At 51.1% G+C, this 25965-nt stretch overlaps 1 protein-coding gene across 5 annotated transcripts; it reads right to left on the reverse strand.

The window, feature by feature from the left end:
* Positions 1-1448: 1448 nt before the first annotated feature.
* Positions 1449-18886, reverse strand: LOC133747794 (zinc finger protein 45-like). 5 transcript variants are annotated; one of them, XM_062176129.1, is made up of 6 exons: positions 18834-18886; positions 16361-16693; positions 11762-11824; positions 10546-10799; positions 7696-7822; positions 1449-6282 (listed from the first exon to the last, which is right to left on the reverse strand). In XM_062176129.1, the coding sequence occupies exons 4-6, from the start codon at positions 10558-10560 to the stop codon at positions 4478-4480; spliced, it is 1947 nt and encodes a 648-aa protein (XP_062032113.1). In that variant the 5' UTR covers positions 10561-10799; positions 11762-11824; positions 16361-16693; positions 18834-18886; the 3' UTR covers positions 1449-4477. The 5 variants fall into 5 exon arrangements, with proteins under 5 accessions (XP_062032113.1, XP_062032112.1, XP_062032110.1 ...); XM_062176128.1 differs by having other exon boundaries at positions 11762-11988; XM_062176126.1 differs by lacking the exon at positions 11762-11824.
* Positions 18887-25965: the final 7079 nt, after the last annotated feature.

The raw sequence follows: 25965 nt of genomic DNA on the forward strand, positions 1-25965 counted from the left end.
AACCTACTTTCTTCAGCTTCCTGGGTAGTATCTATTAAATAGTAACAGAATGTCACCCAAGGGATGAAAACATCAACACTGGGCCTGTTAACAGGCACACTAGCCTAGGTAACTACTTGTTCAACTATTCCCATGCTTTGGGATGTGTTTGGTATACATATTAACTACTCACCATCCTTCTGGTCAACCAACCAGCAGCTTCAATATTTCCCCAGGTACTCACTTGACTTCAGCAGATCCTTTATTAATTTTCCTTTCACAAATCCCACACTCCTCCTAGCCTCTACCAACAACTGATATCAAATAAAGCTGTTAAAACTACGGGGCCCTCACATGAATGCACGGTTGTATGCCCTTCTCACACAGGGTCATCTACGATCTATCTTGAACTGGGCCTCGCTGCAATTTTGGGTATAACTGGTACACATCTAGGTCTTTTCAGTCCTGAATCAGATATAGCTTTTCAGAACTCAGCCAAACAATGTCACAACTTCCAGCCCACCTCATATACCAAACAGCCCAAGAGGTAGCTCTTAATAAAACAGTAGTTGCTGGCAGCTGGTAGCACTCTGCATTAGACTACCGACATCTCAGTTGGACCCTTGAAGGACCCTCTGGAAGCATGGAGGTCAACTGAACAGGAAAGGTCACTGGCAGATCAAGCAACGAACCAAATAGTCATTGGTATTACTAAAATAGGCCCCAAGCTTTCCTGAATCACCGTTGATTTTTTTCTGTTTGCATCATTCTGCTTGGCATATAAATTATATGGCTCCATGTTATCTTTCAGGAAGTTATAACTACTGGACTAGTTATATTAGGTCAACCCTACAAATCTGGTCTCTCTCACATACGTGCGGAGAGGAAATCGGGGAGACTGCTGCACTAAGCCAAATGTGGGTGCACTCTGAAGGGGACAGGACACTTGGACTTTGACTTAGTACAAAGCAACCCACGAGCCTCGTGTCCTGTGAATATCCACCGTCTTCTTCACGATCCTGATGAAATCACCCACCAGCCCACAAGCGCCATGCCCCCTTGCCACGCGCTGGCAGGACTCCTCCACGTAGAATGCGTGGACAGACTGCACTCTTTGTTCTGGACCTGGCAGGGAACAGCGGTCCCCACCTCTCACCTTTCTCAGGCCCCTCCAGGGGACTAATGTCATGACTCGTGACATCCAAACCGAACCTTGCAGAGTTTTCCCACATCATAGTGGAACTTGATGTAAAAGACATATAGGTTGGCAAGGAAAAATAAGTTTTTGTAGATAACATGAGAGTCTACACGAAAAAGCCCAAAGAATCTACAGAATAGCTAGTTGAAATATTAACTTTGGCAAGATTGTAGGATGACAAGGTCAACATAAATCAATTGTATTTCCATATGCTAGCGATGAACAATAGGAAATCAAAATTTGAAAAATAATACCATTTAATTAGCACCAAAACACATGGAATATTTAGGCATAAATATAATAAAATATGCACAGGACCTATATGCTGAAAACTACAAGTTACTAATGAAAGGATTCTTAAACAAATACAGACATACCATGTCCCTGGTTTAGAACATTCATTATTGTTAAGATGTCAATCCCAAACTCATTCATATAGTCAATACAATCCTAACAAAAATCCGAGCAAGCTTATTTTTAGAATTACAAAGCTGATTCTAAAAACTATGGAAAGGTAAATAAATTAGAATAGCCAAAATAATTTTGAAAGAGAATGAGGTTGCAAAACTCAAAACTACCTGATTTCATTCTATTAAAGCTTTAAGAGTCATGGTTGTACAGTGAGTAGAGGCCAGAGAGACGCAGAGATGTAAGGCCAATCGATTTTCCACAAAGGTATAAGAGAAAATGTCAATAGAACACATAATTTGATGCCCATATGCTAAAAAGGGGACCTTAATAACTCAAATGGGTTAACTGTCTAAAATATAAAACCTCAAACTATAACATACTATTTTTTTAAAAAAGAGACAAATCTTGGTAATGTTGGATGAGGCAGACATCTGAAACCAAAGAATCCAGTGGCAAAATATGAATTTCATTAAAATTTTATGAGAAAAACATTAACGGGATAAAAACACAAGCCATATACTTATGGGCGATAAGAGTGTTTATCCATAACATAAAAATAACTCTTAGAAATCAAGAACAAGTGGGGCCAGCACTGCGGCACATCGGGCTAAGCTGCAGCGTGACACCAGCATCCCACACTGGAGCGCTGGTTCAAGTCCTGGCTGCTCCGCCTCCAACCCAGCTCCCCATGAACATGCCTGGGAAAGCAGCAGAGGATGGCCCAAGGACCTCTCACCCATGTGGGAGACCCAGATGAAGTTTCTGGCTTCTGGCTTTGGCCTGGTCCAATCCTGGCTGTTACAGGCATTTGGGGAGTGAACCAGCAGATAGATCTTCCTCCCTCTGTCTTTCCCTCTCCCCAACCTACCCACCGTCACTTTGCCTTAGAAAATAAGTTTTTTTAAGTATGGGCAAAGACTTGAACATAGTATAGAAATAGGTAAAGGATGCTGAACAGTTATTAGATAAATAGAAACCATACACCTCTGAAATGTGAAAAATGAAAAAAACAAACAAACCCTGGCGTACCACATGTCGGTGAGGATAAGGAACTAGAACTCCCATGTTGATAACATGAATGCAAAAGAAGTTTGCCAATTTTTCATACAATTAAACATACTCTTGGGCCAGTGCTGTGGCACAGCAGGTTAACGCCCTGGCCTGAAATGCTGGCATCCCATATGGGTGCCAGTTCTAGTCCCAGCTGCTCCTCTTCAGATCCAGCTTTCTACCATGGCCTTGGAAAGCAGCAGAAGATGGCCCAGGTCCTTGGGCCCCTGCAACTGCGTGGGAGACCCAGAGGAAGCAGGAGCTCCTCGCTTCAAATCGGCTCAGCTCCAGCCATTGTGGCCATTTGGAGAATGAACCAGCAGATGGAAGACCTCCCTTTTTGTCTCTGCATCTCTCTGTAACTGTCTTTCAAATAAACAAAATAAAACTTTAAAAAAAAATTAAAAATACTTTTCCCATACAACACAGCAATACTATTAGGTATTTATGAAGAGAAAAATTTGTTAATACACAAAACTGTATGCAACTGATTATAGCTGTTTTCTTCACAATCATTGCATCTGGAAACCCAAATAACCTTCCAGTGGTGAGTGAGTAACCAAACCGCGGTGCGTCCACCCAGGAGAACACTACTCACCAGAAAGCAGCGACCGTGGGAACAGGAGGAGGAGACTTCAAAGGCATCGAGCCAAGAGAGAGAAGCCATAGTCAAGACTACTATAGGATTTCAGACACGACATTCTGGAAAGGTAAACCACAGACAGGAAGAAGGCCAGTGGTTGTCAAGTGGCAACGGGAAAGGGGCTGACTACACAGAATAAAGGAACTCCAGGTGAGTTGTGCTGGACCTCTTAGTTGTCTTCACTACGGTAGTATGTGCTTGATGGTAGGCGTCTGCCAAAACTCTAAGACTTTTACTGTGCATAAAATAGTCTCAATTAAAAAAAAAAAAGTTAAGCTTGTTGGCTTTTCACAGAGAACCTCTAATTTCATTGAGGTACTTTAATACTGAGTCGATGTTGGAAACTGCCATTTTCTCTGAATCTATTGAGGAGATCACATATTTGACCACAAAAACTCAGAGTACAGACTCAACCCACGTGAAGTTAAAGAACAGAAAATGGTAACAACTGTTGGCACTGATAAGAGGAAATTTTAATAGAAATTTTGTGGACATGGATCTTGATTATGATGATGTAAGTTTTATATATTTGTCGAAAGAAGCCATTAATGAGATTTATGCATGGTATTACACTACTGCATGCAAATTATACTTCAGTTAAGTAGTTGTGTACAAAAATGCTGATCACAACCCACTGACCTGGCTTTTGGACCCGATGGACTGCAACCATCGGTCTGACAACCGTCAGTTCACAGGACCCACAGGGTTGGGGAACGAGCCTGTTATGTCAAACCCGGGTGTCTCTCAGCCTCGCAGGACTGTTCTCAGGACAACCTTACAGAAATCTTTAGGGAAAAACTGAACAAAAAAATAAGTGTTCTTTTTGCTCACTTAAACGCATACAATGTGTTAGGCACTGTGAAGGCAGAGTAGCTCTGGCACCGACCAAGTCCCCAGCCCTCTCGGAGCTCATCTGCTAGCGGGTAGATGCTGGCCTTCCCGTCAGTTCTTATGCTTCACTCCAGGTCAGACACGTCTCTCCTGGGCCTCCCCCTGGCTTACCCATTAAGGTCAAGAACCTGAATGATTCATACGGCTCCACCCTCCCAAGGCTTCTCTGCTGTGGGATCTCCCGACCACTGTGACGGGTCAAGCTCTGGCTCACCTCTGACCCCTTTATGAATCAATGTCTTATCTCCTACGATAGCGCTGACACGTGGAGGATTTCAGCACCCGTGTGAGACATGTTGTAGAGCTTACTTCCTGGGTGCCCCCTCTGAAGGGAAGTCCTTGTCCCCCTCGCCATCAGCGTGGACTCGCTGATGAATGATCAGACTCGAGCTCCAGCTGAAGCCTTTCCCACACTCCTCGCATTTGTACGGCTTTTCTCCGGTGTGAACTCTCTGATGGGCTTGGAGGTATGAGCTCCAGCTGAACACCTTCCCACACTCCTCGCACTTGTACGGTTTCTCGCCAGTGTGGACCCTCTGGTGAGCTTGAAGATAAGACCTCTGTCTGAAGCGCTTCCCGCACACATCACACCGGTACGGTTTCTCCCCCGTGTGCACTCCACAGTGAGCCAGAAAATTGGAGGCCCGACAGAAGCCCTTGCCACACTCCTCACACTGGTACGGCTTCTCCCCCGTGTGGCACCTCCGATGGGCTTGCAGCTGGGAGCCCACGCTGAAGCCCTTCCCACACTCCGCGCACTGGTAGGGCTTCTCGCCAGTGTGGACCCTCTGGTGCACCTGCAGACTGGAGAACTGACTGAAGGCCTTCCCACACTTCTCGCATTTGTAGGGCTTCTCCCCCGTGTGGATGCGACAATGCACGTTCAGATCTGAGCTCCGGCTAAAGCCCTTCCCACAGGTGGCGCACTTGTACGGCTTCTCTCCCGTGTGGCCTCGCTGATGGGCCAGCAGGTTGGAGGCCTGACTGAAGCCCTTCCCACACTCCTCGCATTTGTAGGGTTTCTCTCCCGTGTGGACTCTAAAATGAATGTTAAAGTCAGAGCTCCGGCTGAAGCCCTTCCCACACACGTCACACTGGTACGGCTTCTCCCCAGTGTGGCCTCGCTGATGGTCCAGCAGGTTCGAGGCCCGACAGAAGCCCTTGCCGCACTCCTCGCATCTGTAGGGCTTCTCCCCAGTGTGGCTGACCTGATGGGCCTGGAGGTGGGAGCCCACGCTGAAGCCCTTCCCACACTCAGCGCACTGGTAGGGCTTCTCGCCAGTGTGGGTCCTGCAGTGGATGTTCAGGTGTGAGCTGTAACTAAAGCCCTTGCCACACGCGTCGCACCTGTACGGCTTCTCTCCGGTGTGGATGCGCTGATGGGCCTGCAGCCGGGATCGCCAGCTGAAACCCTTGCCACACTCTTCACACCTGTAAGGTTTATTTCCAGCGTGGCCCCTCTGGCGGCCTTGAAGACACGAGTGCTGGCTGCAGCCCACCCCGCACGCCTCGCACGTGTGGAGTTTCTCCCCTGTGTGGACGGTCAACGGAACCTGACAAGAGGAATGTTTCCCAGGATTCCTCCCACATTCCCCACATTTGGATGGCTTCTCTCCAGTGGGGACTCTCTGCTGACGGTGACTTTGTGACCTCTGGGCAAAACCTTTACCCGGAGCATCGGATCTGCTCGCTCGCTCTCTGCTGTGGGCTCTCTGATGGGCCTGAAGACTTGAATGCCGCCGGAAGGCGTTCCCACACTTCTCACACGAATAGGGCTTCTCTCCCGCGTGGGCCCTCTGCCTAATTTGAAGACGACAGTGCCAGCTGAGTCCTTCCTCGCACTCCTCCCCTCTGGGAGGTTTCTCGCCAGCGTGGACTCTGTACTGAGCGTGAAGCTGGGAGCTCTGATTCCAGCCTTTGCTGAACTCCCCATCTTTACTGAGTGTGTCCCCCTGGGTCTTCAACTGACTGCCAGTTCTTTGAATATTCGCCAGGGAATCTTGACGCCCGGTCAACTCCAGAGTGAACTGCTGCCAAGTCTGTGAACAGAAAACCTCTTCGCGTGGTAGGTGCCTTAATCCTACTCCCATCTCATTTAGGTTCTTGCCTCCTGAAAGAGTAAGAGAAATCGGATGGGACACGTGAATGCTTTGTTCCGAGAGTCAGCACCGTGAACCGAGCCCCACAGCCCGAAGCCATATTGAACCAGGGAAAGGTTGTGTTTTCTTCATCATCAGGCATCACCTTATCCGACCCGGATGCCCCCAGAAACCCGGAGCAGGTCTACCAGGCTCGGCTCACTATGCATCAATACTATGTTCTATGAATGAGCTACAAAGTAGAAATGTGGTGGCCGACGCGTCCTTGCAAATCTTGACCAAGCTGCGCCTACCTAAAAGCCTTGTCTTCTTCAGCTGCAGCAGGTGTCTGACACACAGCGTCCATGTTATTCTGCCTACTTCATGGACAACTGAACCAAGGGAGCCTGCTCCAAATGTCTAGTGAAATCCCTACCGACAGAAGATGTCCACAGGCAGTGGTGAGAATCTCTACCTTGGATTATTTCACTGCAAGTTTACTTCAATGTTGGGAACCCTGGAGGCACTGGACTGGTTGCAAAGACACACATTTGGAGGAGAAACCCCTTATCACCCAGCTGCCTCCAGTTCAGAGTGTAAGCAGTGTGTCCTTTATCTCCTGCAGGGCTGTGTCCTCCAGGAGAAAAATTGGGGAAACAGCTTTATAGTAATAACATCCATTATTTCAAAAACTGGTGGCAGTTAAAGCCTACAACTTTCCCAGAATAGAGTAAGACGGATGGCCGGCGCTATGGTGCAGTAGGTAAACACCCTGGCCTGAAGTGCAGGCATCCCATACGGGCGCCGGTTCGAGACCCGGCTGCTCCACTTCCGATCCAGCTCTCTGCTGTGGCCTAGGAAAGCAGTGGAAGATGGCCCAAGTCCTTGGGCCCCTGCACCCACATGGGAGACCCAGAAGAAGCTCCTGGTTCCTGGCTTTGGATCAGCGCAGCTCCGGCAGCTCTGGCTGTTGCGGCCAACTGAGGAGTAAACCAGCAGATAGAAGACGGACCTGTCTCTCTCTCTCTCTCTCTCTCTCTCTCTCTCTCTCTGCCTATGCCTCTCTATAGCTCTGCCTTTCCAAATAAATAAATAAATCTCTTAAAAAAAAAATGCTTGGGCCCCTGAGCTCACGTGGGAGACCCAGATGGAGTTCAGGCTCCTGGCTTTGGCCTGGTCCAGTTCCAGCCATTGCAGTCATTTGTGGAAGGAACCAGTGGATGGAAGATCTCTCTCCCTCTCTCTCTGTACCTCTGCCTTTCAAATAAATAGATCTTAACACACACACACACACACAGAGTTAAACACACTTTAACTAGGGGAATACCAGAAAAATTCCAACGATCAGAAAATTGGAGTCTAGTTCAAGCGCTCGGAAGCCCTGCGCTTCTAAGGACAGAACACGGCAGGGACTGGACGTTCTGCCAGAGTGTGCCTGTCCTCACCCACGGACAGCAGGTTCCGGAAGTTCTCCAGCATCACAGCCCGGTACAGCTCCCTCTGCGCGGCGTCCAGCAGCCCCAGCTCCTCCTTGGTGAAGACCACGGCCACGTCCTGGAAGGTCACCGCCTCCTGCGACACCAAGCACACGCAACCTCAACCTTGAGCCAAAGTCCGCTGGAGGAACGACAGCACTGAGAGAAGACGTACGGGGCGTGGATGCAGTCTCAGGCCAGACTCCCTGCTGCACTCAAAGCTAAGTTACACTGCAGGCTGCTGCTTTTCATGATAAATACCGGCCCATCTAGCTAACTATTTTCCTGGGATAAGAAATTATCCACTTCTTGGATAATTTCCAAGAGGAGCAAATTTCTATGTCAAAGCACAGACAACTTCAAGACTAGGATGCACAATGGCAATTTTCTTTTCCATTTTTCGCCTATCTTTGTCTTCCTCCCAGAGAATACAAGAGGACTTCAGAAAGTTCATAGAAAATGAGTATTATGAAAAAACTATGCATGTGTATAGACACCAAATTTTTTTGTACCAAAATACTTATCTTGGAGCTGGCTCCGTGGCACAGCAGGTTAAGCCGCCACCTGTAGCGCCAGCAACCCATATGAGCACCAGATCAGGTTCTGGCTGCTCCGCTTCCCATCCTGCTCCCTGCTAACGCACCTGGGAAAGCAGTAGAAGGTGACCAAAGTCCCTGGGCCCCTGCACCCACGTGGGAGACCTGGAACACGTTCTAAGCTCCTGGTTCATGGCTTCGGGCTGGCCCAGCCCCAGGTGTTGTGGCCATTCAGGGAGTGAACCAGTGGATGGAAGATCTCTCTGTCTCTCCTCTCTCTGTAACTCTTTCAAATAAATTAATTATTTTTAAAATAAATAAATAATAAACTTACATTTTACTTCTATGAACTTTTTGAGGCACCCTCATGTACATATCACCGATTCTTCATACCATAAAAAACTTTAAATATAATCAATTTAAAAAAAAATCTTGGGTAATCTGATTGGTAAAAAAAAAAACAAACAACTTACTTTGGTTACTTGTACGTATTTGATAGTTAATAAGATTACATTTTTATATATTTACTGGCCACCTTTGTTTCATCTTTGGCACCTTTTTATTATCATATTGCTCATATGTCAACTATAGTTTTACCTTATGACTATAAAACTTCTAAAGACCTTGAAGGATTACAAATATTTTCACCACAACTTGCTATTGTTCTTCATAGCAGTATTCTCAATCTTGGCACTATCGACACCTGGGGCCCGCTCATCTGTGCCAAGGGTGTTTGGTGCACTGCGGGATGTGTGGCTGTGCCCCCAGCTTTCGCCCACGAGATGCTGATGCTCCCCAACCTGGGGCAGGCGTGGCCTGGAAGGTGACGATCACCCACGATCAATCGCTGGGCTTCACTGCTCACTTCTCACGTGCAGCCAGGCAAATTCCCACGCCCCCATGAGTGACGGTGACCGCAGAGACGAGGCCACTGAAGAGTGACCAGATGGGGCAGGGCCATCGGCCACATCTTCCACCCAGGACGAGTGAAGCACCGCACAAGGGCTGATGTCTCACCCCCTCCCCCTTTATCCAAGCAAAAAGCCTGGCAGTGTTTTGGAATCAGCTCATCTGGTTCTCAGGAATTTTCTGGAGGCATATAATACTGGGTCCGGAACGCGTGTAAAGCCGAGGACCGCCCCTTACCGGGGCCTGAGGAGTAATGCGGTAAGAAGAGTGCCTGGAAAGCCCTCATGCTACAGCACCGGAAGAATTGAACACTTCATTCCCTCAACAAATGAGCGAGTACAGTGAACGCAGACACGTGTCAGCAAGGCCTGCCGTTCGGGGGACGTGAACACACCCAGTGTTCTCTGGCCAGGTACATCGTGTCGTGCCATGGCATTCCCACAGTTCCACAGATAAATATCAAAAGCATTTGTTCAATGCAGCATTCGTAAAACATTTAGAACAATAGAATTCCTTTAAACTCTTCTTTAGGGAAGATGGATGCATGTATGAAACTGTTACTAAAATATTCCTTACGGAGGCCGGTGCTGTGGTGCAGCGGGTTAACGCCCTGGCCTGAAGCGCCGGCATCCCATATGGGCTCTGGTTCTAGTTCCCGCTGCTCCACTTCCGATCCAGCTCTCTGCTGTAGCCTGGGAATGCAGTGGAAGATGGCCCAGGTCCTTGGGCCCCTGCACCTGCATGGGAGACCAGGAGAAGCCCCTGGCTCCTGGCTTCGGATTGTTGCAGCTCTGGCCGTTGCGGCCATCTGGGGAGTGAACCATCGGATGGAAGACCTCTCTCTCTCTCTGTAACTCTGCCACTCCTCTCTCTGTGTAACTCTGACTTTCAAATATATAAATAAATAAATATTTTAAAAAATTCCTTAAAATAATGAAAATTCGAGACTCCCTGAATGGCCATGAAAGGGGTAAAGTACCTTACACACCCACACAACAAAGTTCATCAATTCAAGGGACTAGGAGGCAGCCATGGAAGATGAAGGGCGAGCAGTATTAATCGGAAGAGCTGTAGCTTGAGAATGTTATGCTACAAACACAAACACCCAGTCAGGAGCACAGATGAGGAAGAGAACAGCTGCTTTACAAGGGAAATGGGAGATTTTTACTCACTGTTACTGATATTTCTGCCCCATTTACTTACCGACTTATAAAGTGATTGAAACAAAACAACACAAGTTAAACCACACTAACATAAAATGTGGCAAGCAGCTGACACACCACATTCTCCCCGGTCTTCCTAAGAGAGACAACTTGTGTGTCACCGTTGAGCGATCAGACGGTAACTGAAAACCAGGCAGAGGGCCCACACCCACCTTGCGTTTGGTCATTCTGGCGGCCTCCCCCGGGGAAGGGCTGAGTCAGAGCGCGGCCTCACGGGGCAGAAGTGCAGAGCAGTGAGAGTCCAGTCCGGGGTGCTGGGGGTCCAACAGGGACAGCGCCCCCTTCTTGTGGTGGCCGGAGGGGCGGAGCGGAGGCTGCATCCAGACACCACTCCCCACCCCCACAGTTCCTGGCAGTGAAAGAGCCGCCGAGCCACACACACGTCCTGGACATACGACTCCTGATTCTAGACAGCAAAAACAGACCCAGGTTAAGAGTAATCGCTGGGGCCACTGCCCAGGTTCATGGCCTCGCTAGTAATTAGCTGTGAAATCTTGGCTAAGCTAGTCACATCCCCTTGGTGCAATTTCTTTCATCCAAAAAATAGCTATTAACAATGAGAGAACTGACAACTCCATAGGATCATGGAAGAATCAGATGAGCACGGACAAAGCCCAAAGCACACTTGGCGGGCACGTTATTTCTTCTTGGATGCTAAACAGCAGGTGATACTCAGTAACTCAGAGCCCGTCCTCATGCGCGGAGAACTAACGGAGTCTTCGGAGGTATCAGTCTGTCACAGGAAGTCTCCTTGAGCCTCTGCGATACCTGTTATCTCCAGGTGGTCATCCTTAATTTGGTGCCTTTGCAATGATATTTAAGATTCCACAGATGACTAGGCTTTGGGGGCAGTAAAATATAACACATGAAGTGCATGGTTTTAACCATTTTTAATGATGAGCGCAGCCCAGGAAGGACATCCACGCACTGTGCAGCCCTCGCACCGTCCACCCAGAACCCTTCCATCACTGCAAACAGAACTCCGCACGCGTGGCTCTCCACGCCTCCTCCCCCAGGCCCTGGGAACCACTCGTCTACACACGCCTCCTCCCCCAGGCCCTGGGAACCACCTGTCTATGCAGGTGGCGGGGTCTTGAAAGACACAGACCTTGCAAAATTTACTTTGTTGATTACAGGGCCCTAAAAAGACTGTCACGGAGATAAGAAAAACAAATGAAAACTGGTAACTCTGCAAGATTTATTTAACCATCATTTTGGTAATCAGTATGTCCCTGAAGTTAATAATGTGGAGCAATCATAATAAAGATAACAAGACCAACCCTGTGTCACGGGACTTAAACACTGGGTGCACACAGGGGCCCACGGAGCACTTGGCATGCGCTGCTTCATAGGGAACCCTGCACACACCTGCGAGGAAGCCACCGCGCCGCCGGCTGAGGGACGCTGGCCCAAGCACACCGACCTCTATGCCTACATTCAACACGAGAGAGAAGACGTCACCAGACGGCTACGGGGGGATCAGGGGACGGACGTGTGCAGTGCCTCCGGCACAGGACTTGGCATCTGAGGGCGTTCACAGCAAACAACGAGGACAGCAGCTGTCGTACCCATCTACCAGGCGAGGAAGCTGAGGCCTGGCGGGGTCAACAGGAAGGAGCAGCGCCTGAATCTGGCCCCAGACAGAGCCAACTCCCGACCCTGGCTCTGCTGCATCTATCTGCATGTGTTTGTTTTTGTTTGAAGAGGCAGAGAGAGATCCCATCCACTGCTTCATTCCCCAACGCCTGCGCCCGTCAGCACTGGGCCAGGCTGAAAACGGGAGCCAGGAATTCAACCCAGGTTCCCACTCGGTGGGAAGAACCCAACGACATGAACCGGCACCGCTGCCTCCTAGGTCCACATCAGAAGGAAGACGGGAGCAGCAACAGAAGCAGGCCTCAAACCCAGGCACTCGGACACGGGGTGCAGGGCCCTAACTGGCGTCTTAGCCTCAGGCCAGCTCAGGAGAGATCGCCACTTGCGAGCCGAGCCGGGGGTGGGAAGAGAAAGTGAGAGGACCCTGGAGCCCAAGGATCTGCCTGGGGTGAAGACAACAGAGCGGTGAGCAGTACAGGCTCTGAGCCAACCTGCCAGCATTCGCATGCCGGCATCGCCCACCTGCTGGCACTCTGTGCCTTAACGTCTCACCTACAAACTGGAGATAAGAGAACAATACCAGCGTCGTAGGAACACTAGCTGATCTCGGTAACAGGAAATATGCACCATATCTGGAACGATACCCAGTAGCTTAAATGTCAGCTGTCCCCCTACTGCAGGGCTGCTCGACGTGAGCTGGGCCAGAGCCCCTACCTCAGCGGTGGGCCGAGTGCTTACGGCCCCTCAACACCCACAAGCTGAAGCCGTGACGTGATGGTGTCGGGAGGTGACTGGAGTCACTAGGAAGAGTCCTCAGGAGGGGACCAGAGTCCTTCCAGGAACAGGAAGTGAGCTCGCCTGCTCGCACTGTCCCTCCCCCGCCCCTTGAAGACCAAGAAGACAGCGGGGGCAAACCAGGACTGGCAGCTCCCCAGGCACCGGCGCTGCCCAGCGTCCCGGCCTCCAGAACTCTGGAGAATCCCTGGAGGCTAAGCCAGCCAGTCTGGTGGCTGCATCACAGCAGCACGTCGGGCAGCTGCAGCTGCACACAGCTTCGTGAGTGCGGGTGGGCTGGATCCAGAGACCACTCCACTCTGCAGACAAGAGCCCATTCGCAGTGACAACCTGCCCCATCACACAGTGGCCCTGATACAAGGTGTCTTTACAGCTCTGAGGGTATGGTTCTGATGCTAAGGAGGAGGGAAACTGAGAGTGAAGTACCTAAATTAAAAAATTGGCATGGGTGGGGCCAACGCTGTGGTGTAGCAGGTAAAGCCGTCACCTGCAGTGCCGGCATCCCATATGGGTGCCGGTTCCAGTCCTGGCTGCTCCACTTCCGATCCAGCTCTCTGCTGTGGCCTGGGATAGCAGTAGAAGATGGCCCAAGTCCTTGGGCCCCTGTACCCACGTGGGAGACCTGGAAGAAGCTCCTGGCTCCTGGTTTCAGATCAGTCCAGCACTGGCCATTGTGGCCATTTGGGAAGTGAGCTAGCCGGTGGAAGACCTCTCTATGTCTCTCCCTCTCTCTGTCTGTAACTCTGCCTCTCAAATAAATAAAAATCGTCAAATAAATATTTTTTAAGTGGAAGGTGGGATTAGAGTTTACAATATACTTCTTCCCTTTGCACCACCTGTTACACTTTCCATGGTGCTTTCTCAACTGTGGTGGATGACGGACAACTTCAGCCTGCAACACGTGGAGGGCTCGTGAGCCAGCACCACAGGCACGTCGCACACTTCCCATGTCACTTGTGCAGGTATGTCACACACCCCCATGTCACTTGTGCAGGTACGTCACACACCTCCCTTGTCACTCGTGCAGGTACGTCACACACACCCGTGTCACTCGTGCAGGCACATCACACACCCCCGTGTCCCTCGTGCAGGTACGTCACACACCCCCGTGTCACTCATGCAGGTATGTCACACACCCCCATGTCACTCGTGCAGGTACGTCACACACCTCCCGTGTCACTCGTGCAGGCACATCACACACCCCCGTGTCCCTCGTGCAGGTATGTCACACACCCCCATGTCACTCGTGCAGGTACGTCACACACCTCCCTTGTCACTCATGCAGGTACGTCACACACCCCCATGTCACTCGTGCAGGTACGTCACACACCTCCCTTGTCACTCGTGCAGGTACGTCACACACCTCCCATGTCACTCGTGCAGGTATGTCACACACCTCCCTTGTCACTCGTGCAGGTACGCCACACACACCCCGTGTCACTCGTGCAGGTACGTCACACACCCTCCGTGTCACTCGTGCAGGTATGTCACAAACCCCCATGTCACTCGTGCAGGTACATCACACACCCCCATGTCACTCGTGCAGGTACGCCGCACACCCCCATGTCACTCATGCAGGTACGCCACACACCCCCCGTGTCACTCGTGCAGGTACGTCACACACCCCTGTGTCACTCGTGCAGGTACGTCACACACACCCCTGTGTCACTCGTGCAGGTATGTCACACACCCCATGTCACTCGTGCAGGTACGTCACACACCCCCATGTCACTCGTGCAGGTACGTCACACACCTCCCTTGTCACTCATGCAGGTACGTCACACACCCCCATGTCACTCGTGCAGGTACGTCACACACCCCCATGTCACTCGTGCAGGTACGTCACACACACCCCATGTCACTCGTGCAGGTACGTCACACACACCCCGTGTCACTCGTGCAGGTGTCACACACACCCCGTGTCACTCGTGCAGGCACGTCACACAGCCCCCGTGTCACTCGTGCAGGCACATCACACACCCCCGTGTCACTCGTGCAGGAACGTCACACACCCCCGTGTCACTCGTGCAGGTGTCACACACCCCCGTGTCACTCGTGCAGGAACGTCACACACCCCCGTGTCACTCGTGCAGGTGTCACACACCCCCGTGTCACTAGTGCAGGTATGTCACACACCCCCATGTCACTAGTGCAAGTATGTCACACACCCCATGTCCCTCGTGCAGGTACGTCACACACCCCCGTGTCACTCGTGCAGGTACGTCACACACCTCCCTTGTCACTCATGCAGGTACGCCACACACCCCCCGTGTCACTCATGCAGGTACGTCATACACCTCCCGTGTCACTCGTGCAGGTACGTCACACACCCCTGTGTCACTCGTGCAGGTACATCACACACCTCCCATGTCACTCGTGCAGGTACGTCACACACCTCCCTTGTCACTCGTGCAGGTACATCACACACCCCCGTGTCACTCGTACAGGTACGTCACACACCTCCCGTGTCACTCGTGCAGGAACGTCACACACACCCCGTGTCCCTCGTGCAGGTACGTCACACACCCCCCGTGTCACTCATGCAGGTACGTCACACACCTCCCTTGTCACTCGTGCAGGTGTCACACACCCCCGTGTCACTCGTGCAGGTGTCACACAGCCCCGTGTCACTCGTGCAGGTGTCACACACCCCCGTGTCCCTCGTGCAGGTGTCACACAGCCCCGTGTCACACGTGCAGGTGTCACACAGCCCCGTGTCCCTCGTGCAGGTGTCACACACCCCCGTGTCCCTCGTGCAGGTACGTCACACACCTCCCTTGTCACTCGTGCAGGTGTCACACAGCCCCGTGTCCCTCGTGCAGGTGTCACACACCCCCCGTGTCCCTCGTGCAGGTACGTCACACACCCCCGTGTCCCTCGTGCAGGTGTCACACAGCCCCGTGTCACTCGTGCAGGTGTCACACAGCCCCGTGTCACTCGTGCAGGTGTCACACACCCCCGTGTCCCTCGTGCAGGTGTCACACAGCCCCGTGTCACACGTGCAGGTGTCACACACCCCCGTGTCACTCGTGCAGGTGTCACACACCCCCGTGTCCCTCGTGCAGGTACGTCACACACCTCCCGTGTCCCTCGTGCAGGAACGTCACACACCCCCGTGTCACTCGTGCAGGAACGTCACACACCCCCGTGTCACTCGTGCAGGAACGTCACACAACCCCGTGTCCCTCGTGCAGGTGTCACACACCCCCGTGCCCCTCGTGCAGGTGTCACACACCCGTGTCCCTCGTGCAGGTACGTCACACACCCCCGTGTCCCTCGTGCAGGTGTCACACACCCCCCAGTCACCCGTGTCATCGTTTAGTCTTCACAGAAATGTCAGCAGGTGGGCCCTCACATTATTCCCATTGACAGGGAAGGATCCGAGGCACGGAAGGTCAGGTGCGCCCAGGTAACCCGGCTGCGAGTGCCCGCGCTAGCCCGAGGTTGAGCCTGTTCCGGCCCTCGCGGATACCCACCTGGGCATCTGCCCAGCTACCCCGCCCGAGCCCCGCCCGAGCCCGTGCCTCATCTTTTACATAAGAACCGCTCTTTCACGGACAATACATGGGTCCGTACCCGTAAACTCCGGACCTCCAGGTCACAGAGGCGCCCGACACACGCGGGCAGTTGTCACCGCCTCACCACGATGTGCAGGCGACGATCACACGGTGAGCGTCAACGCTGATCCGTCTCCAGCGGAATTCCTCGGCCATGACGACGTTACCCATAGACGTCCATCGACCCCGAGGACTGCAAAGGCGGACGGCTCCACAGCCCGCCAAGGACCGGGAGCGCCCCCTGCTGGCCGGCCGGCCGGCCGCACTTGCTCAGGGGCACCCCCTGGCGGCCGCCTTCTTGCAGAGCGAGCGCTGGAGAACAGGACGCCCAGGAGCCGGGGGTCTCCACAGCCTGCTGAGACCAGAAACCAGGAGTTACACGCCAGCGGCTAGGTCCTCACCCTCCTCCTCCTCCGCCACGTGACCCCATCTCCTCCTACCACGAGCGGGTGTCAGAGTCCACACCCGGCAGGGCCTGCATTACGCTCCTTCCAGAACTGAGGGTGACGCTCGCCCTCAGCGCCGGAGGTGCCCGCACTCAGTGCCTTAAGGAGGCCTCAGGGAGAAACCAGAGCTGTGGCACCTCGGCCTCGGCCTCCAGCACCCGAGAAAACTCTTCCGGGTAAGCCCTGGTCTGTAGCGCTTTGTTACGGCAGCCCTAGCAAATGAGGGTATTCTCCCGTCCCTTGGTCTCTGTACAGAAACAATGTATGGTCGTCGATTGTAGTCCCACGGACTCAACGTCCGAGTTTGCTTAAAAAAACCTCAAAGAAAACAATGCGTGTGGAGCGTGGGGTTATGATAAGCCTAGGATTAGCAAGGATCCAGGTAGGGTAACTCTTCCATGACACTGTCATAGCATCCATCAAACAGGTCTGGAAGTTTCCAGAGTAGATAAATAGGAAAGTAGAAACCCATTATGAGGGGCCGGTGCTGTGGTGTAGCAGGTAAAGCCGCCGCCTGCAGTGCCGGCATCCCATATGGGTGCCAGTTCGAGTCCCGGCTGCTCCACTTCCAATCCAGCTCTCTGCTGTGGCCTGGGAAAGCAGCAGAAGATGCCCTGAGTCCTTAGGCCCCTGCACCCGCGTGGGAGACCTGAACGAAGCTCCTGGCTCCTGGCTTGGATCAGCTCAGCTCTGGCCGTTGTGGCCAACTGGGGAGTGAACCAGAGGATGGAAGACCTCTCTCTCTCTCTCTCTCTCTCTGCCCCTGTCTCTCCTTCTCTCTCTGTGTAACTCCGACTTTCAAATAAATCTTTAAAAAAAACATTATGAGTAGTGTTGTAACAATTTCATAAAATGTAGACAAGTACACGCTTAAAAAACTGCTAAGCATAAATGAACTTAAATTCTAATACTTTCTATATCCTAGTATTACAGATAATTCTTAAGGTTTTCATGCTATTTCACATTTTCCAGAACTTTTTACGATAAGCATATTTTTATGATCAGAAGTATATATATTGTTTAAAATAAAGTTAAAAGAGAAATGTTACAAAATTTTATAAAGCAACTCAAGCTCAGTCATCATGACCCCCTGTCCCCTGTCCCCAGGCCCCCATGACCCGACAGAACTTCACCCGCCCTCCCCGCTGGGCTCCTCGGCAGCCGGGTTCCTCCGGTCCCATATTTGCACGGACGGCTTTCCTGTTCGATTTCCTAATTCCAGTGCTGGCCTTCCAAACAGCGGGACCACGGATAGCCAAAGACACAAGGAGCGCGAGCCGCACCTTAGGACCAGCGCCGTGACACCGGGCACCCCACCCGGCGCAGGCTCTGTGCCTCCACTTCCCCAACGGCCACCGCACCGGGGCCTTTGTGGAAGTTAAGTGTGCACATTATTACTGCGCCTTGGGAAGAACACTTGGCGCTCTATCACTCGGGTCACAGTTCCCCAACCATTCCACAAAACGCACAGAAAAACCAAGACGAATGCTAAGCCCTGCCAGGAGCCCGGGGCTCGCTCCCTCCTCTTTCGGGGCCGGAGGGGGCCGGGGGCTGGGACACAGCCCCAGGACCCCCGGGAGCCCGGCCCGGCTGCGGGGGGCGCACTCTCTCCCACAGGTCAGCAGCAGTCCAGGAGCGAGCCCCCCCCCTTCCTGCCGGGACCGGGCGGCAGAGTCGGGGGCGCGGCCCGGGGCAACAGCAGGTGTCGGGTCACAGCCACCGCTCGCCGCGCGCCCGGGAGGCGGCGGAGGCGCGCGAGGACCAAGTTGTCGGCCAACGTCCCGCCGCCAGGAAGGGACAGAGCGCGGGGAAGCCGGGGGCAGGCGGCGGGGCGGCCGGGCCGACCCCCGAACGCGGCGGGGTCCGGTCCACCTCCGGCACCCGGGCCCCCACGCAGGGATGGTAAGCGGCGCCCGGACCCGCAAGCCCACCCCTGGCCAACGGCCGCGGCTTCCCTTCCCGGGGACGAGGGTGCGGGCGCCCCCGCCACCCTACCACCAGGCCATAGACGCTAAAGGAGGTCCCGGGGTCCCGGGGTTCACTCACCGCCCTGAACGGAACCAAGGCCGCGACCTCAACCTGCACAGCGGAAGTGCTCCGGGCGCCGCAGAACTTCGGGACTACACTTCCCAGAATCCCCGGGAACGGAAGTCGCTGCCCCGCCCCTGCAGGGCGGAAGTGCCCGCGCAGCAGCCGCGGCCTGAATTAGATTTCCCAGAATCCCCCAGGGCAGCTGGCTTCCGGTTCCGTCGGGTAACCCAGGGGCGTGCAAACGTGCCGAGCGCTGGGTTAGACCGTATTTCCCAATTTTACACAGCCGCGCGTTCCAGCCTTCCAGGCGCAGGAGTGCCCGGACAGCGCGTCCCCGGACTCCTGGCCAGCCCTCGGTGTTTGGATTAGCAGGCGCAGGCTGAATGGTTCCTGTACGACCCAGCCCGCAGTTTTCCTTTTCCCGTTGTAGCCTTTTTTGAGTCAAAACTTGGAAATACGGGAGACGAGAGGGAGAGGAAATAAGTCTAAAGGAGCTAAAACTAGGTACCAAAGCGGCCGCTGAGCACGTCCAACAAGGCCGTTTTAGTGTAGAGACCCGGATTCGCCTGGGACCAAGAAGCGCAGCCATCAGCAGAACATCAGAGAAGCGAAAGTCTGTGTTTTACTTTTTTAGAGAAGGAGAAAGAGAATGAATAGTATTTTTTAAGGCAGAAGATGAATAACATTTTTAACATTTAAAGTCCGTGACCTTTGGTTAGTTTGCTCAGAGTTCTATTGAAAATCTGAAGAGGGGCCTTTGGGCTAGCATTATGGCTTCATATAAAATAGAGAAGACTTGGGGCCAGGGCTATGGCTCAGGAGGTTAAAGCCATGGCCTGCCACGCCGCATCTCCCATGTGAGTGCTGGTTCAAGAACCAGCTGCTCCACCAACAGCTCCAGGCTAAAGCTCCTGGGAAAGCAATGGAAGATGCCTCAAGTGCTTGGGCCCCTGCACCCATATCTTCTCCCATATGGACCCTGGCTTCTGCAGCCATTTGGGGGAATACACCAGCAGATCGAAGATCACTCTGTCTCTCCTTCTCTCTCTGTAACTCCGCCTTTCAAGTAAATAAATCTTTCTTTTAAAAATGCAGAAGACTTGCAACAGTCTAGAAATGCTGAAGTTTGAATGTGATTTGGCACTGAAACACACAGAGGTTAAATCCCATAGGCTTATGTTAACAGTAATAAGAGGGTGGAAACGTAACCCACTTATGGCAGGTAGAGGTGGGGCCTTTGGGAGGCAGATTGAATTGGGTCATGAGGGTGGAGCCCCATGATGGAATCCTGGTGGCTTTATAAGACACACAGACACATAAAGACATGCACACCTGGTCTCTTGCCACATAATGCTATATGACACTTTGGGACTCTGCCAGCAAGAACACCATCACCAAAATTGGAACTAGCAGGGCCTGCACAACCTTGGATTGTAAGCCTCCAGAACCACAAGGCAAAACAAACCTCTTTGCTTTATGAACTTAGGCTGCCTCAAGTAGTCTGCCTCCCATGTTGGAGCACCAGTCCCAGCTGCTCTGCTTCCAATCCAGCTACCAGCTAATGTGCCTGGGAAAGATGGCCCAAGTAGGTGGGCCCCTGCACCCATGTGGTAGAGCTGGATGTAGTTCCTGACTCTTGGTTTTGGCATGGGCCAGCACTGGCCATTGCAGCCATTTGGGGAGTGAACCAGCAGATAGAAGATTCAGTCTGTGTGTGTGTGTGTGTATCTGTCCCTTACTCTCTTTGTGTAACTCTTTCAAATACGTATTTTTTAAAAAAGACAAAGATTCGGGGCTGGCGCGGTGGCACAGTGGGTTAACGCCCTAGCCTGAAGCACCAGCATCCCATATGGGCACCGGTTCGAGACCCAGCTGCTCCACTTTCGATCCAGCTCTCTGCTATGGCCTGGGAAAGCAGTAGAAGATGGCCCAAGTCTTTAGACCCCTGCACCCACGTGGGAGACCCAGAAGAAGCTCCTGGCTCCTGGCTTCAGATCGGCACAGCGCCAGCCGTGGCAGCCATTTGGGGAGTGAACCATCGGATGGAAGACCTTTCTCTCTGTCTCTACCTCTCTCTGTAACTCTGTCTTTCAAATAAATATTTAAAAAAAAACTGTACCTATTAAATTTGTTCCCTCTTTATAATTACATTTTGTAAATAAATATTAAATCATAAAAAATTGCATGACAGTACTTTATAATTTTTTAACCCTTTTATTTCTAGTGAATATACTTTTCAGCTTACCAGTAGTTTTAATATAGAAACCTCGACTCTACTCCCAATATAAAATAATAGCATTTGCTTTTTTCTTATTTTCTTTCAGGATTCAATTTTTCTTTTTTTTTTTTCTTTTTGACAGGCAGAGTGGACAGTGAGAGAGAGAGAGACAGAGAGAAAGGTCTTCCTTTGCCGTTGGTTCACCCTCCAATGGCCGCCGCGCTGCAGCTGGCGCATTGCGCTGATCCGAAGCCAGGAGCCAGGTGCTTCTCCTGGTCTCCCATGGGGTGCAGGGCCCAAGCACTTGGGCCATCCTCCACTGCCCTCCTGGGCCACAGCAGAGAGCTGGCCTGGAAGAGGGGCAACCAGGACAGAATCCGGTGCCCTGACTGGGACTAGAACCCGGGGTGCTGGCGCCGCTAGGTGGAGGATTAGCCTGTTGAGCCACGGCGCTGGCCAGATTCAATTTTTCAAATAAGACTAACAAGTTATCTTCAGAAAAAAAAAACAGCTATGAAATAAATTCATAATATCAGGAGACACTGAAAAGAAGTAAGACATTCAATCTTATAGGGTTTATTTTCAGAATTTTCCACAATGCAAAATCAAGTTTGGGAGACAACAGGGACCTAAAATAAGATGTTTTAGTCAAATTGTCTCAGAAAAAATGTTTGTCTTCCTCCACGTGAGAGAATTAACATGAGAAAGAAGTCACTCAAGTGTAAGGAATGCTGTTAGGACTTCCAAGAGTAGACACATAGCGCTGCATATCAGAGAGACCCGACTCGGGGAGCCCCTATGAATGCAAAGAACATGCAAAGGCCTTTGTAGTTCTCCAGAATTTTATTAGACATCAGAAAAATTCCCACTGATTTGAAACCTGATGAATGTAATGGAGGGGAGGAGGCCTTTAGATTTTATTCCAGCTTACTCAACATCAGAGAATTCATAGTGGTATGAAGCCCTTTAATGTAATCAACATGGGAAGGCCTTTCGGTATCATTCTCACTTTATTGAACTCATGTTGGTTTGAAACAATATGAGTGTAAGGAATGTGCAAACACTTGGACAACATGCAGTCTTTTTTTATTATTTGAAAGAGTTACACAGAGAGGAGAGGCAGAGAGAGAGAGAAAGGGAAAGAGGGAGAGAGAGAGAGAGAGAGGAGAGTGAATTCTTCCTTCCGCTGGTTCACTCCCCAAATGATCGCAACGGCCAGAGCTGAGCTGGTCCGAAGCCAGGATCCAGGAACTTCTTCCAGGTCTCCCACGCAGGTGCAGGGGCCCAAGGGCTTGGGCCATCTTCTTCTACTGCTTTCCCAGGCCATAGCAGAGAGCTGGATTGGAAGTGGAGCAGCCAGGACTCAAACCGGAGCCCATATGGGATGCTGGTACTGCAGGTGGCGGCTTTACTCACGACGCCACAGCGCCGGCCCCAACATTCAGTCTTTATCAACATAAGAAAATTGACTCCGGCCGGTGCCGCGGCTCACTAGGCTAATCCTCCACCTGCGGCGCCGGCACACTGGGCTCTAGTCCTGGTCGGGGCACTGGATTCTGTCCCGGTTGCCCCTCTTCCAGGCCAGCTCTCTGCTGTGGCCCGGGAGTACAGTGGAGGATGGCCCAAGTACTTGGGCCCTGCACCCCATGGGAGACCAGGATAAGCACCAGGCTCCTGCCATCGGATCGGTGCGGTGCGCCGGCCGCAGTGCGCCAGCCGTGGTGGCCATTGGAGGGTGAACCAACGGCAAAGGAAGACCTTTCTCTCTGTCTCTATCTCTCTCACTTTCCACTCTGCCTGTCAAAAAAATAATTAAAAAATAAAAATAAAAATAAAGAAAATTGACTCCAGTGAGCAACCATATAAATGTATAGAATGTGCAGAGGCCTTTGTTCACAACTATTGGCGTATCCAACATCAGAGGAGTCATACTGGTGAGAAATTACATGAACATATGGAGTGTGCAAAGGCTTTTAGCTGGGGCTCAAGCCTTCTTTTTTTTTTTTTACTTTTTTTTTATTTGACAGGTAGTTATAGACAGTGAGAGAAAGAGACAGAGAGAAAGGTCTTCCTTTCATTGGTTCACTCCCCAAATGGCCGTCACGGCCGGCGCTGCGCCAGTCCGAAGCCAGGAGCCAGGTGCTTCCTCCTGGTCTCCCATGCAGGTGCAGGGGCCCAAGGACTTGGGCCATCTTCTACTGCTTTCCCAGGCCATAGCAGAGAGCTGGACTGGAAGAGAAGCAGCCGGGACTAGAACCCAGCACCCATATGGGATGCCGGCGCCACAAGGTGGAGGATTAACCAAGTGAGCCACGGCTCTGGCCCCTCAGCCTTCTTAAATAAAAGAATGTATAGTAATGAAAAATGCTGATTACAAAAATTGTGGAAAGGCCTTTTGTACAGGCGCTCAACTTACACAGCATCAGAGAATTCATACTGGTTAAAAAACCACTTGAATGTAAAGAATGTGGAAAGACTTTTAAGCTTCATTCCTACTTTTCCCAACATCAGATAATTCATAGGGATTTTTTAAAGATGTATTTATTTGTTTATTTGAAAGTCAGAGTCACACAGAGAGAGAAGGGGAGGCAGAGAGAGAGAGAGGTCTTCCATCTGCTGCTTCTCTACCCAGTTGGCTGCAATGGCCGGAGCTGCACTGATCCGAAGCCAGGAGCCAGGAGCTTCCTCCAGGTCTCCCATGCAGGTGCAGGGGCCCAAGGACTTGGATCATCTTCTACTGCTTTCCCAGGCCATAGCAGAGAGCTAGATTGGAAGTGGAGCAGCTGGGACTCAAACCGGTGCCCATATGGGATGCTGGCACTGAAGTCCGTGGCTTCACCCGCTACGCCACAGCGCCAGCCCCAATTCATCATGATTTAAGACTGTATGAATGCAAGCAGTGTGGAAAAGCTTTCAGTCCTGCGGGAAAACACACCAGTCAATTCATGCTGGGGAGAAACCCTCTGAATGTAAGGAATGTGCAAAAACCTTTAGGCTTAATTCTCAACTAGCTTATCATCAGAAAATTCACAGTAGTTTAAAGCCCTATATACGTAAAAAAATTAAAAAGGCATTTTGTTCTTTCTCGGGATTTTCTCAATATAAGAGAATTCATACTGGTGGAAAACCCTCTGAATGTAAGGAAAGCGGTCAGGCTAAATCACAGTGATTGACTTACTTGACATCAGAGAACTCATACTGGTGTGAAGTCACCCAAATGCTAGGAATAGGGTAAGGCCTTTAATCATTGCTGGCAACTTACTCAACATCAAAGATTCCACAATGGTGAGAAACTCTTACAGGAATGCGTAGGAAAGTCATTAGCCGTGATAGATTCTTTACCACTACCATCGTTCCACAAATGGATTATGTTATGGTTACCATAAAATATAAGCCCTCGCCAGGACATCTGGCACATGTAGTAAGTAGCTGCTTACTAAACCTGTTATTTTTATGGCAATCAGAATTACTAAAAGTACATTCATGGGAAATAACGCCCCTATGAGTCTGATTATATTTAAAACATTCATTTCATATACTTTCCTGACAAAATACGGTACAATATATTAAATGAGGATATTTTAATTCAGAATTGACCCCCTGAAGACTAATGGTGGAAAGACATACCATGTCTTTATTGAATATTCAGAGTATAAGCTGTGGGAAATGAGAGCATGGTTTGAGAAAATCTTTTCAAGATAAATTCTGTAACACACACTGTACAATCCACATTTCCTACCATACAAAGGAAGCAGAAGTTAACAACGGGGTAGCGAGAAGACAGACGTTGACTTGGAAAAGTTTGCCTCATGTGTATAAAAGTTTTCAGACTAGCAGTTTACCAAAAAGGCAACCATTTTCAGTGGTGCAATGATGGCTTGTATGCTCTCCGCCTGGCTACAGTATATCTTATATCATAAGTCAGGGTACTCCGAAATGTTCTTAGAAAGTAGAATTTAAGGCTGGTGCCGTGGCTCAACAGGCTAATCCTCCGCCTAGTGGCGCCGGCACACCAGGTTCTAGTCCCGGTTGGGGCGCCGGATTCTGTCCCGGTTGCCCCTCTTCCAGTCCAGCTCTCTGCTGTGGCCCGGGAGTGCAGTGGAGGATGGCCCAAGTGGTTGGGTCCTGCACCCCATGGGAGACAAGGAAAAGCAACTGGCTCCTGCCTTCGGAACAGCGCGGTGCGCCGGCTGCAGGGCACCAGCCGTGGCGGCCATTGGAGGGTGAACCAATGGCAAAAGGAAGACCTTTCTCTCTGCCTCTCTCTCTCACTAGCCACTCTGCCTGTCAAAAAGTAAAAAAAAAAAAAAAAGAAAGAAAAAGAAAAAAAAAAGGAAAGTAGAATTTAAAAGGCTGGCGCCGTGGCTCAATAGGCTAATCCTCTGCCTTGCGGTGCCGGCACACTGGGTTCTAGTCCCAGTTGGGGCGCCGGATTCTGTCCCGGTTGCCCCTCTTCCAGGCCAGCTCTCTGCTGTGGCCCAGGAGTGCAGTGGAGGATGGCCCAAGTGCTTGGGCCCTGTACCCACATGGGAGACCAGGAGAAGCACCTGGCTCCTGGTGCTGGATCAGCGCGGCACGCTGGCCGTAGCACACCAGCCATGGCGGCCATTGGAGGGTGAACCAACGGCAAAGGAAGACCTTTCTCTCTGTCTCTCTGTCTCTCTCTCTCTCACTATCCACTCTGCCTGTCAAAAAAAAAAGTAGAATTTAAAAATAAGGATTTTTCGGGTGCAAAAATTTTTTAAATTTACTTTTTTCATTATATTTAATTATATATATATTTTCTATGAACTTTTCGAAGATCCTTTGTACTTACATATGTACAATACAGACTCAAACACATATACACATTCAGGTTTCATGTGTATTTATATATCCAGACAGATATATCAAAATTTTCATATTTACATATGAAATACATATACTGTT

This window comes from Lepus europaeus, chromosome 19 (assembly GCF_033115175.1).
Source record: "Lepus europaeus isolate LE1 chromosome 19, mLepTim1.pri, whole genome shotgun sequence".
Taxonomy (NCBI): domain Eukaryota; kingdom Metazoa; phylum Chordata; class Mammalia; order Lagomorpha; family Leporidae; genus Lepus; species Lepus europaeus.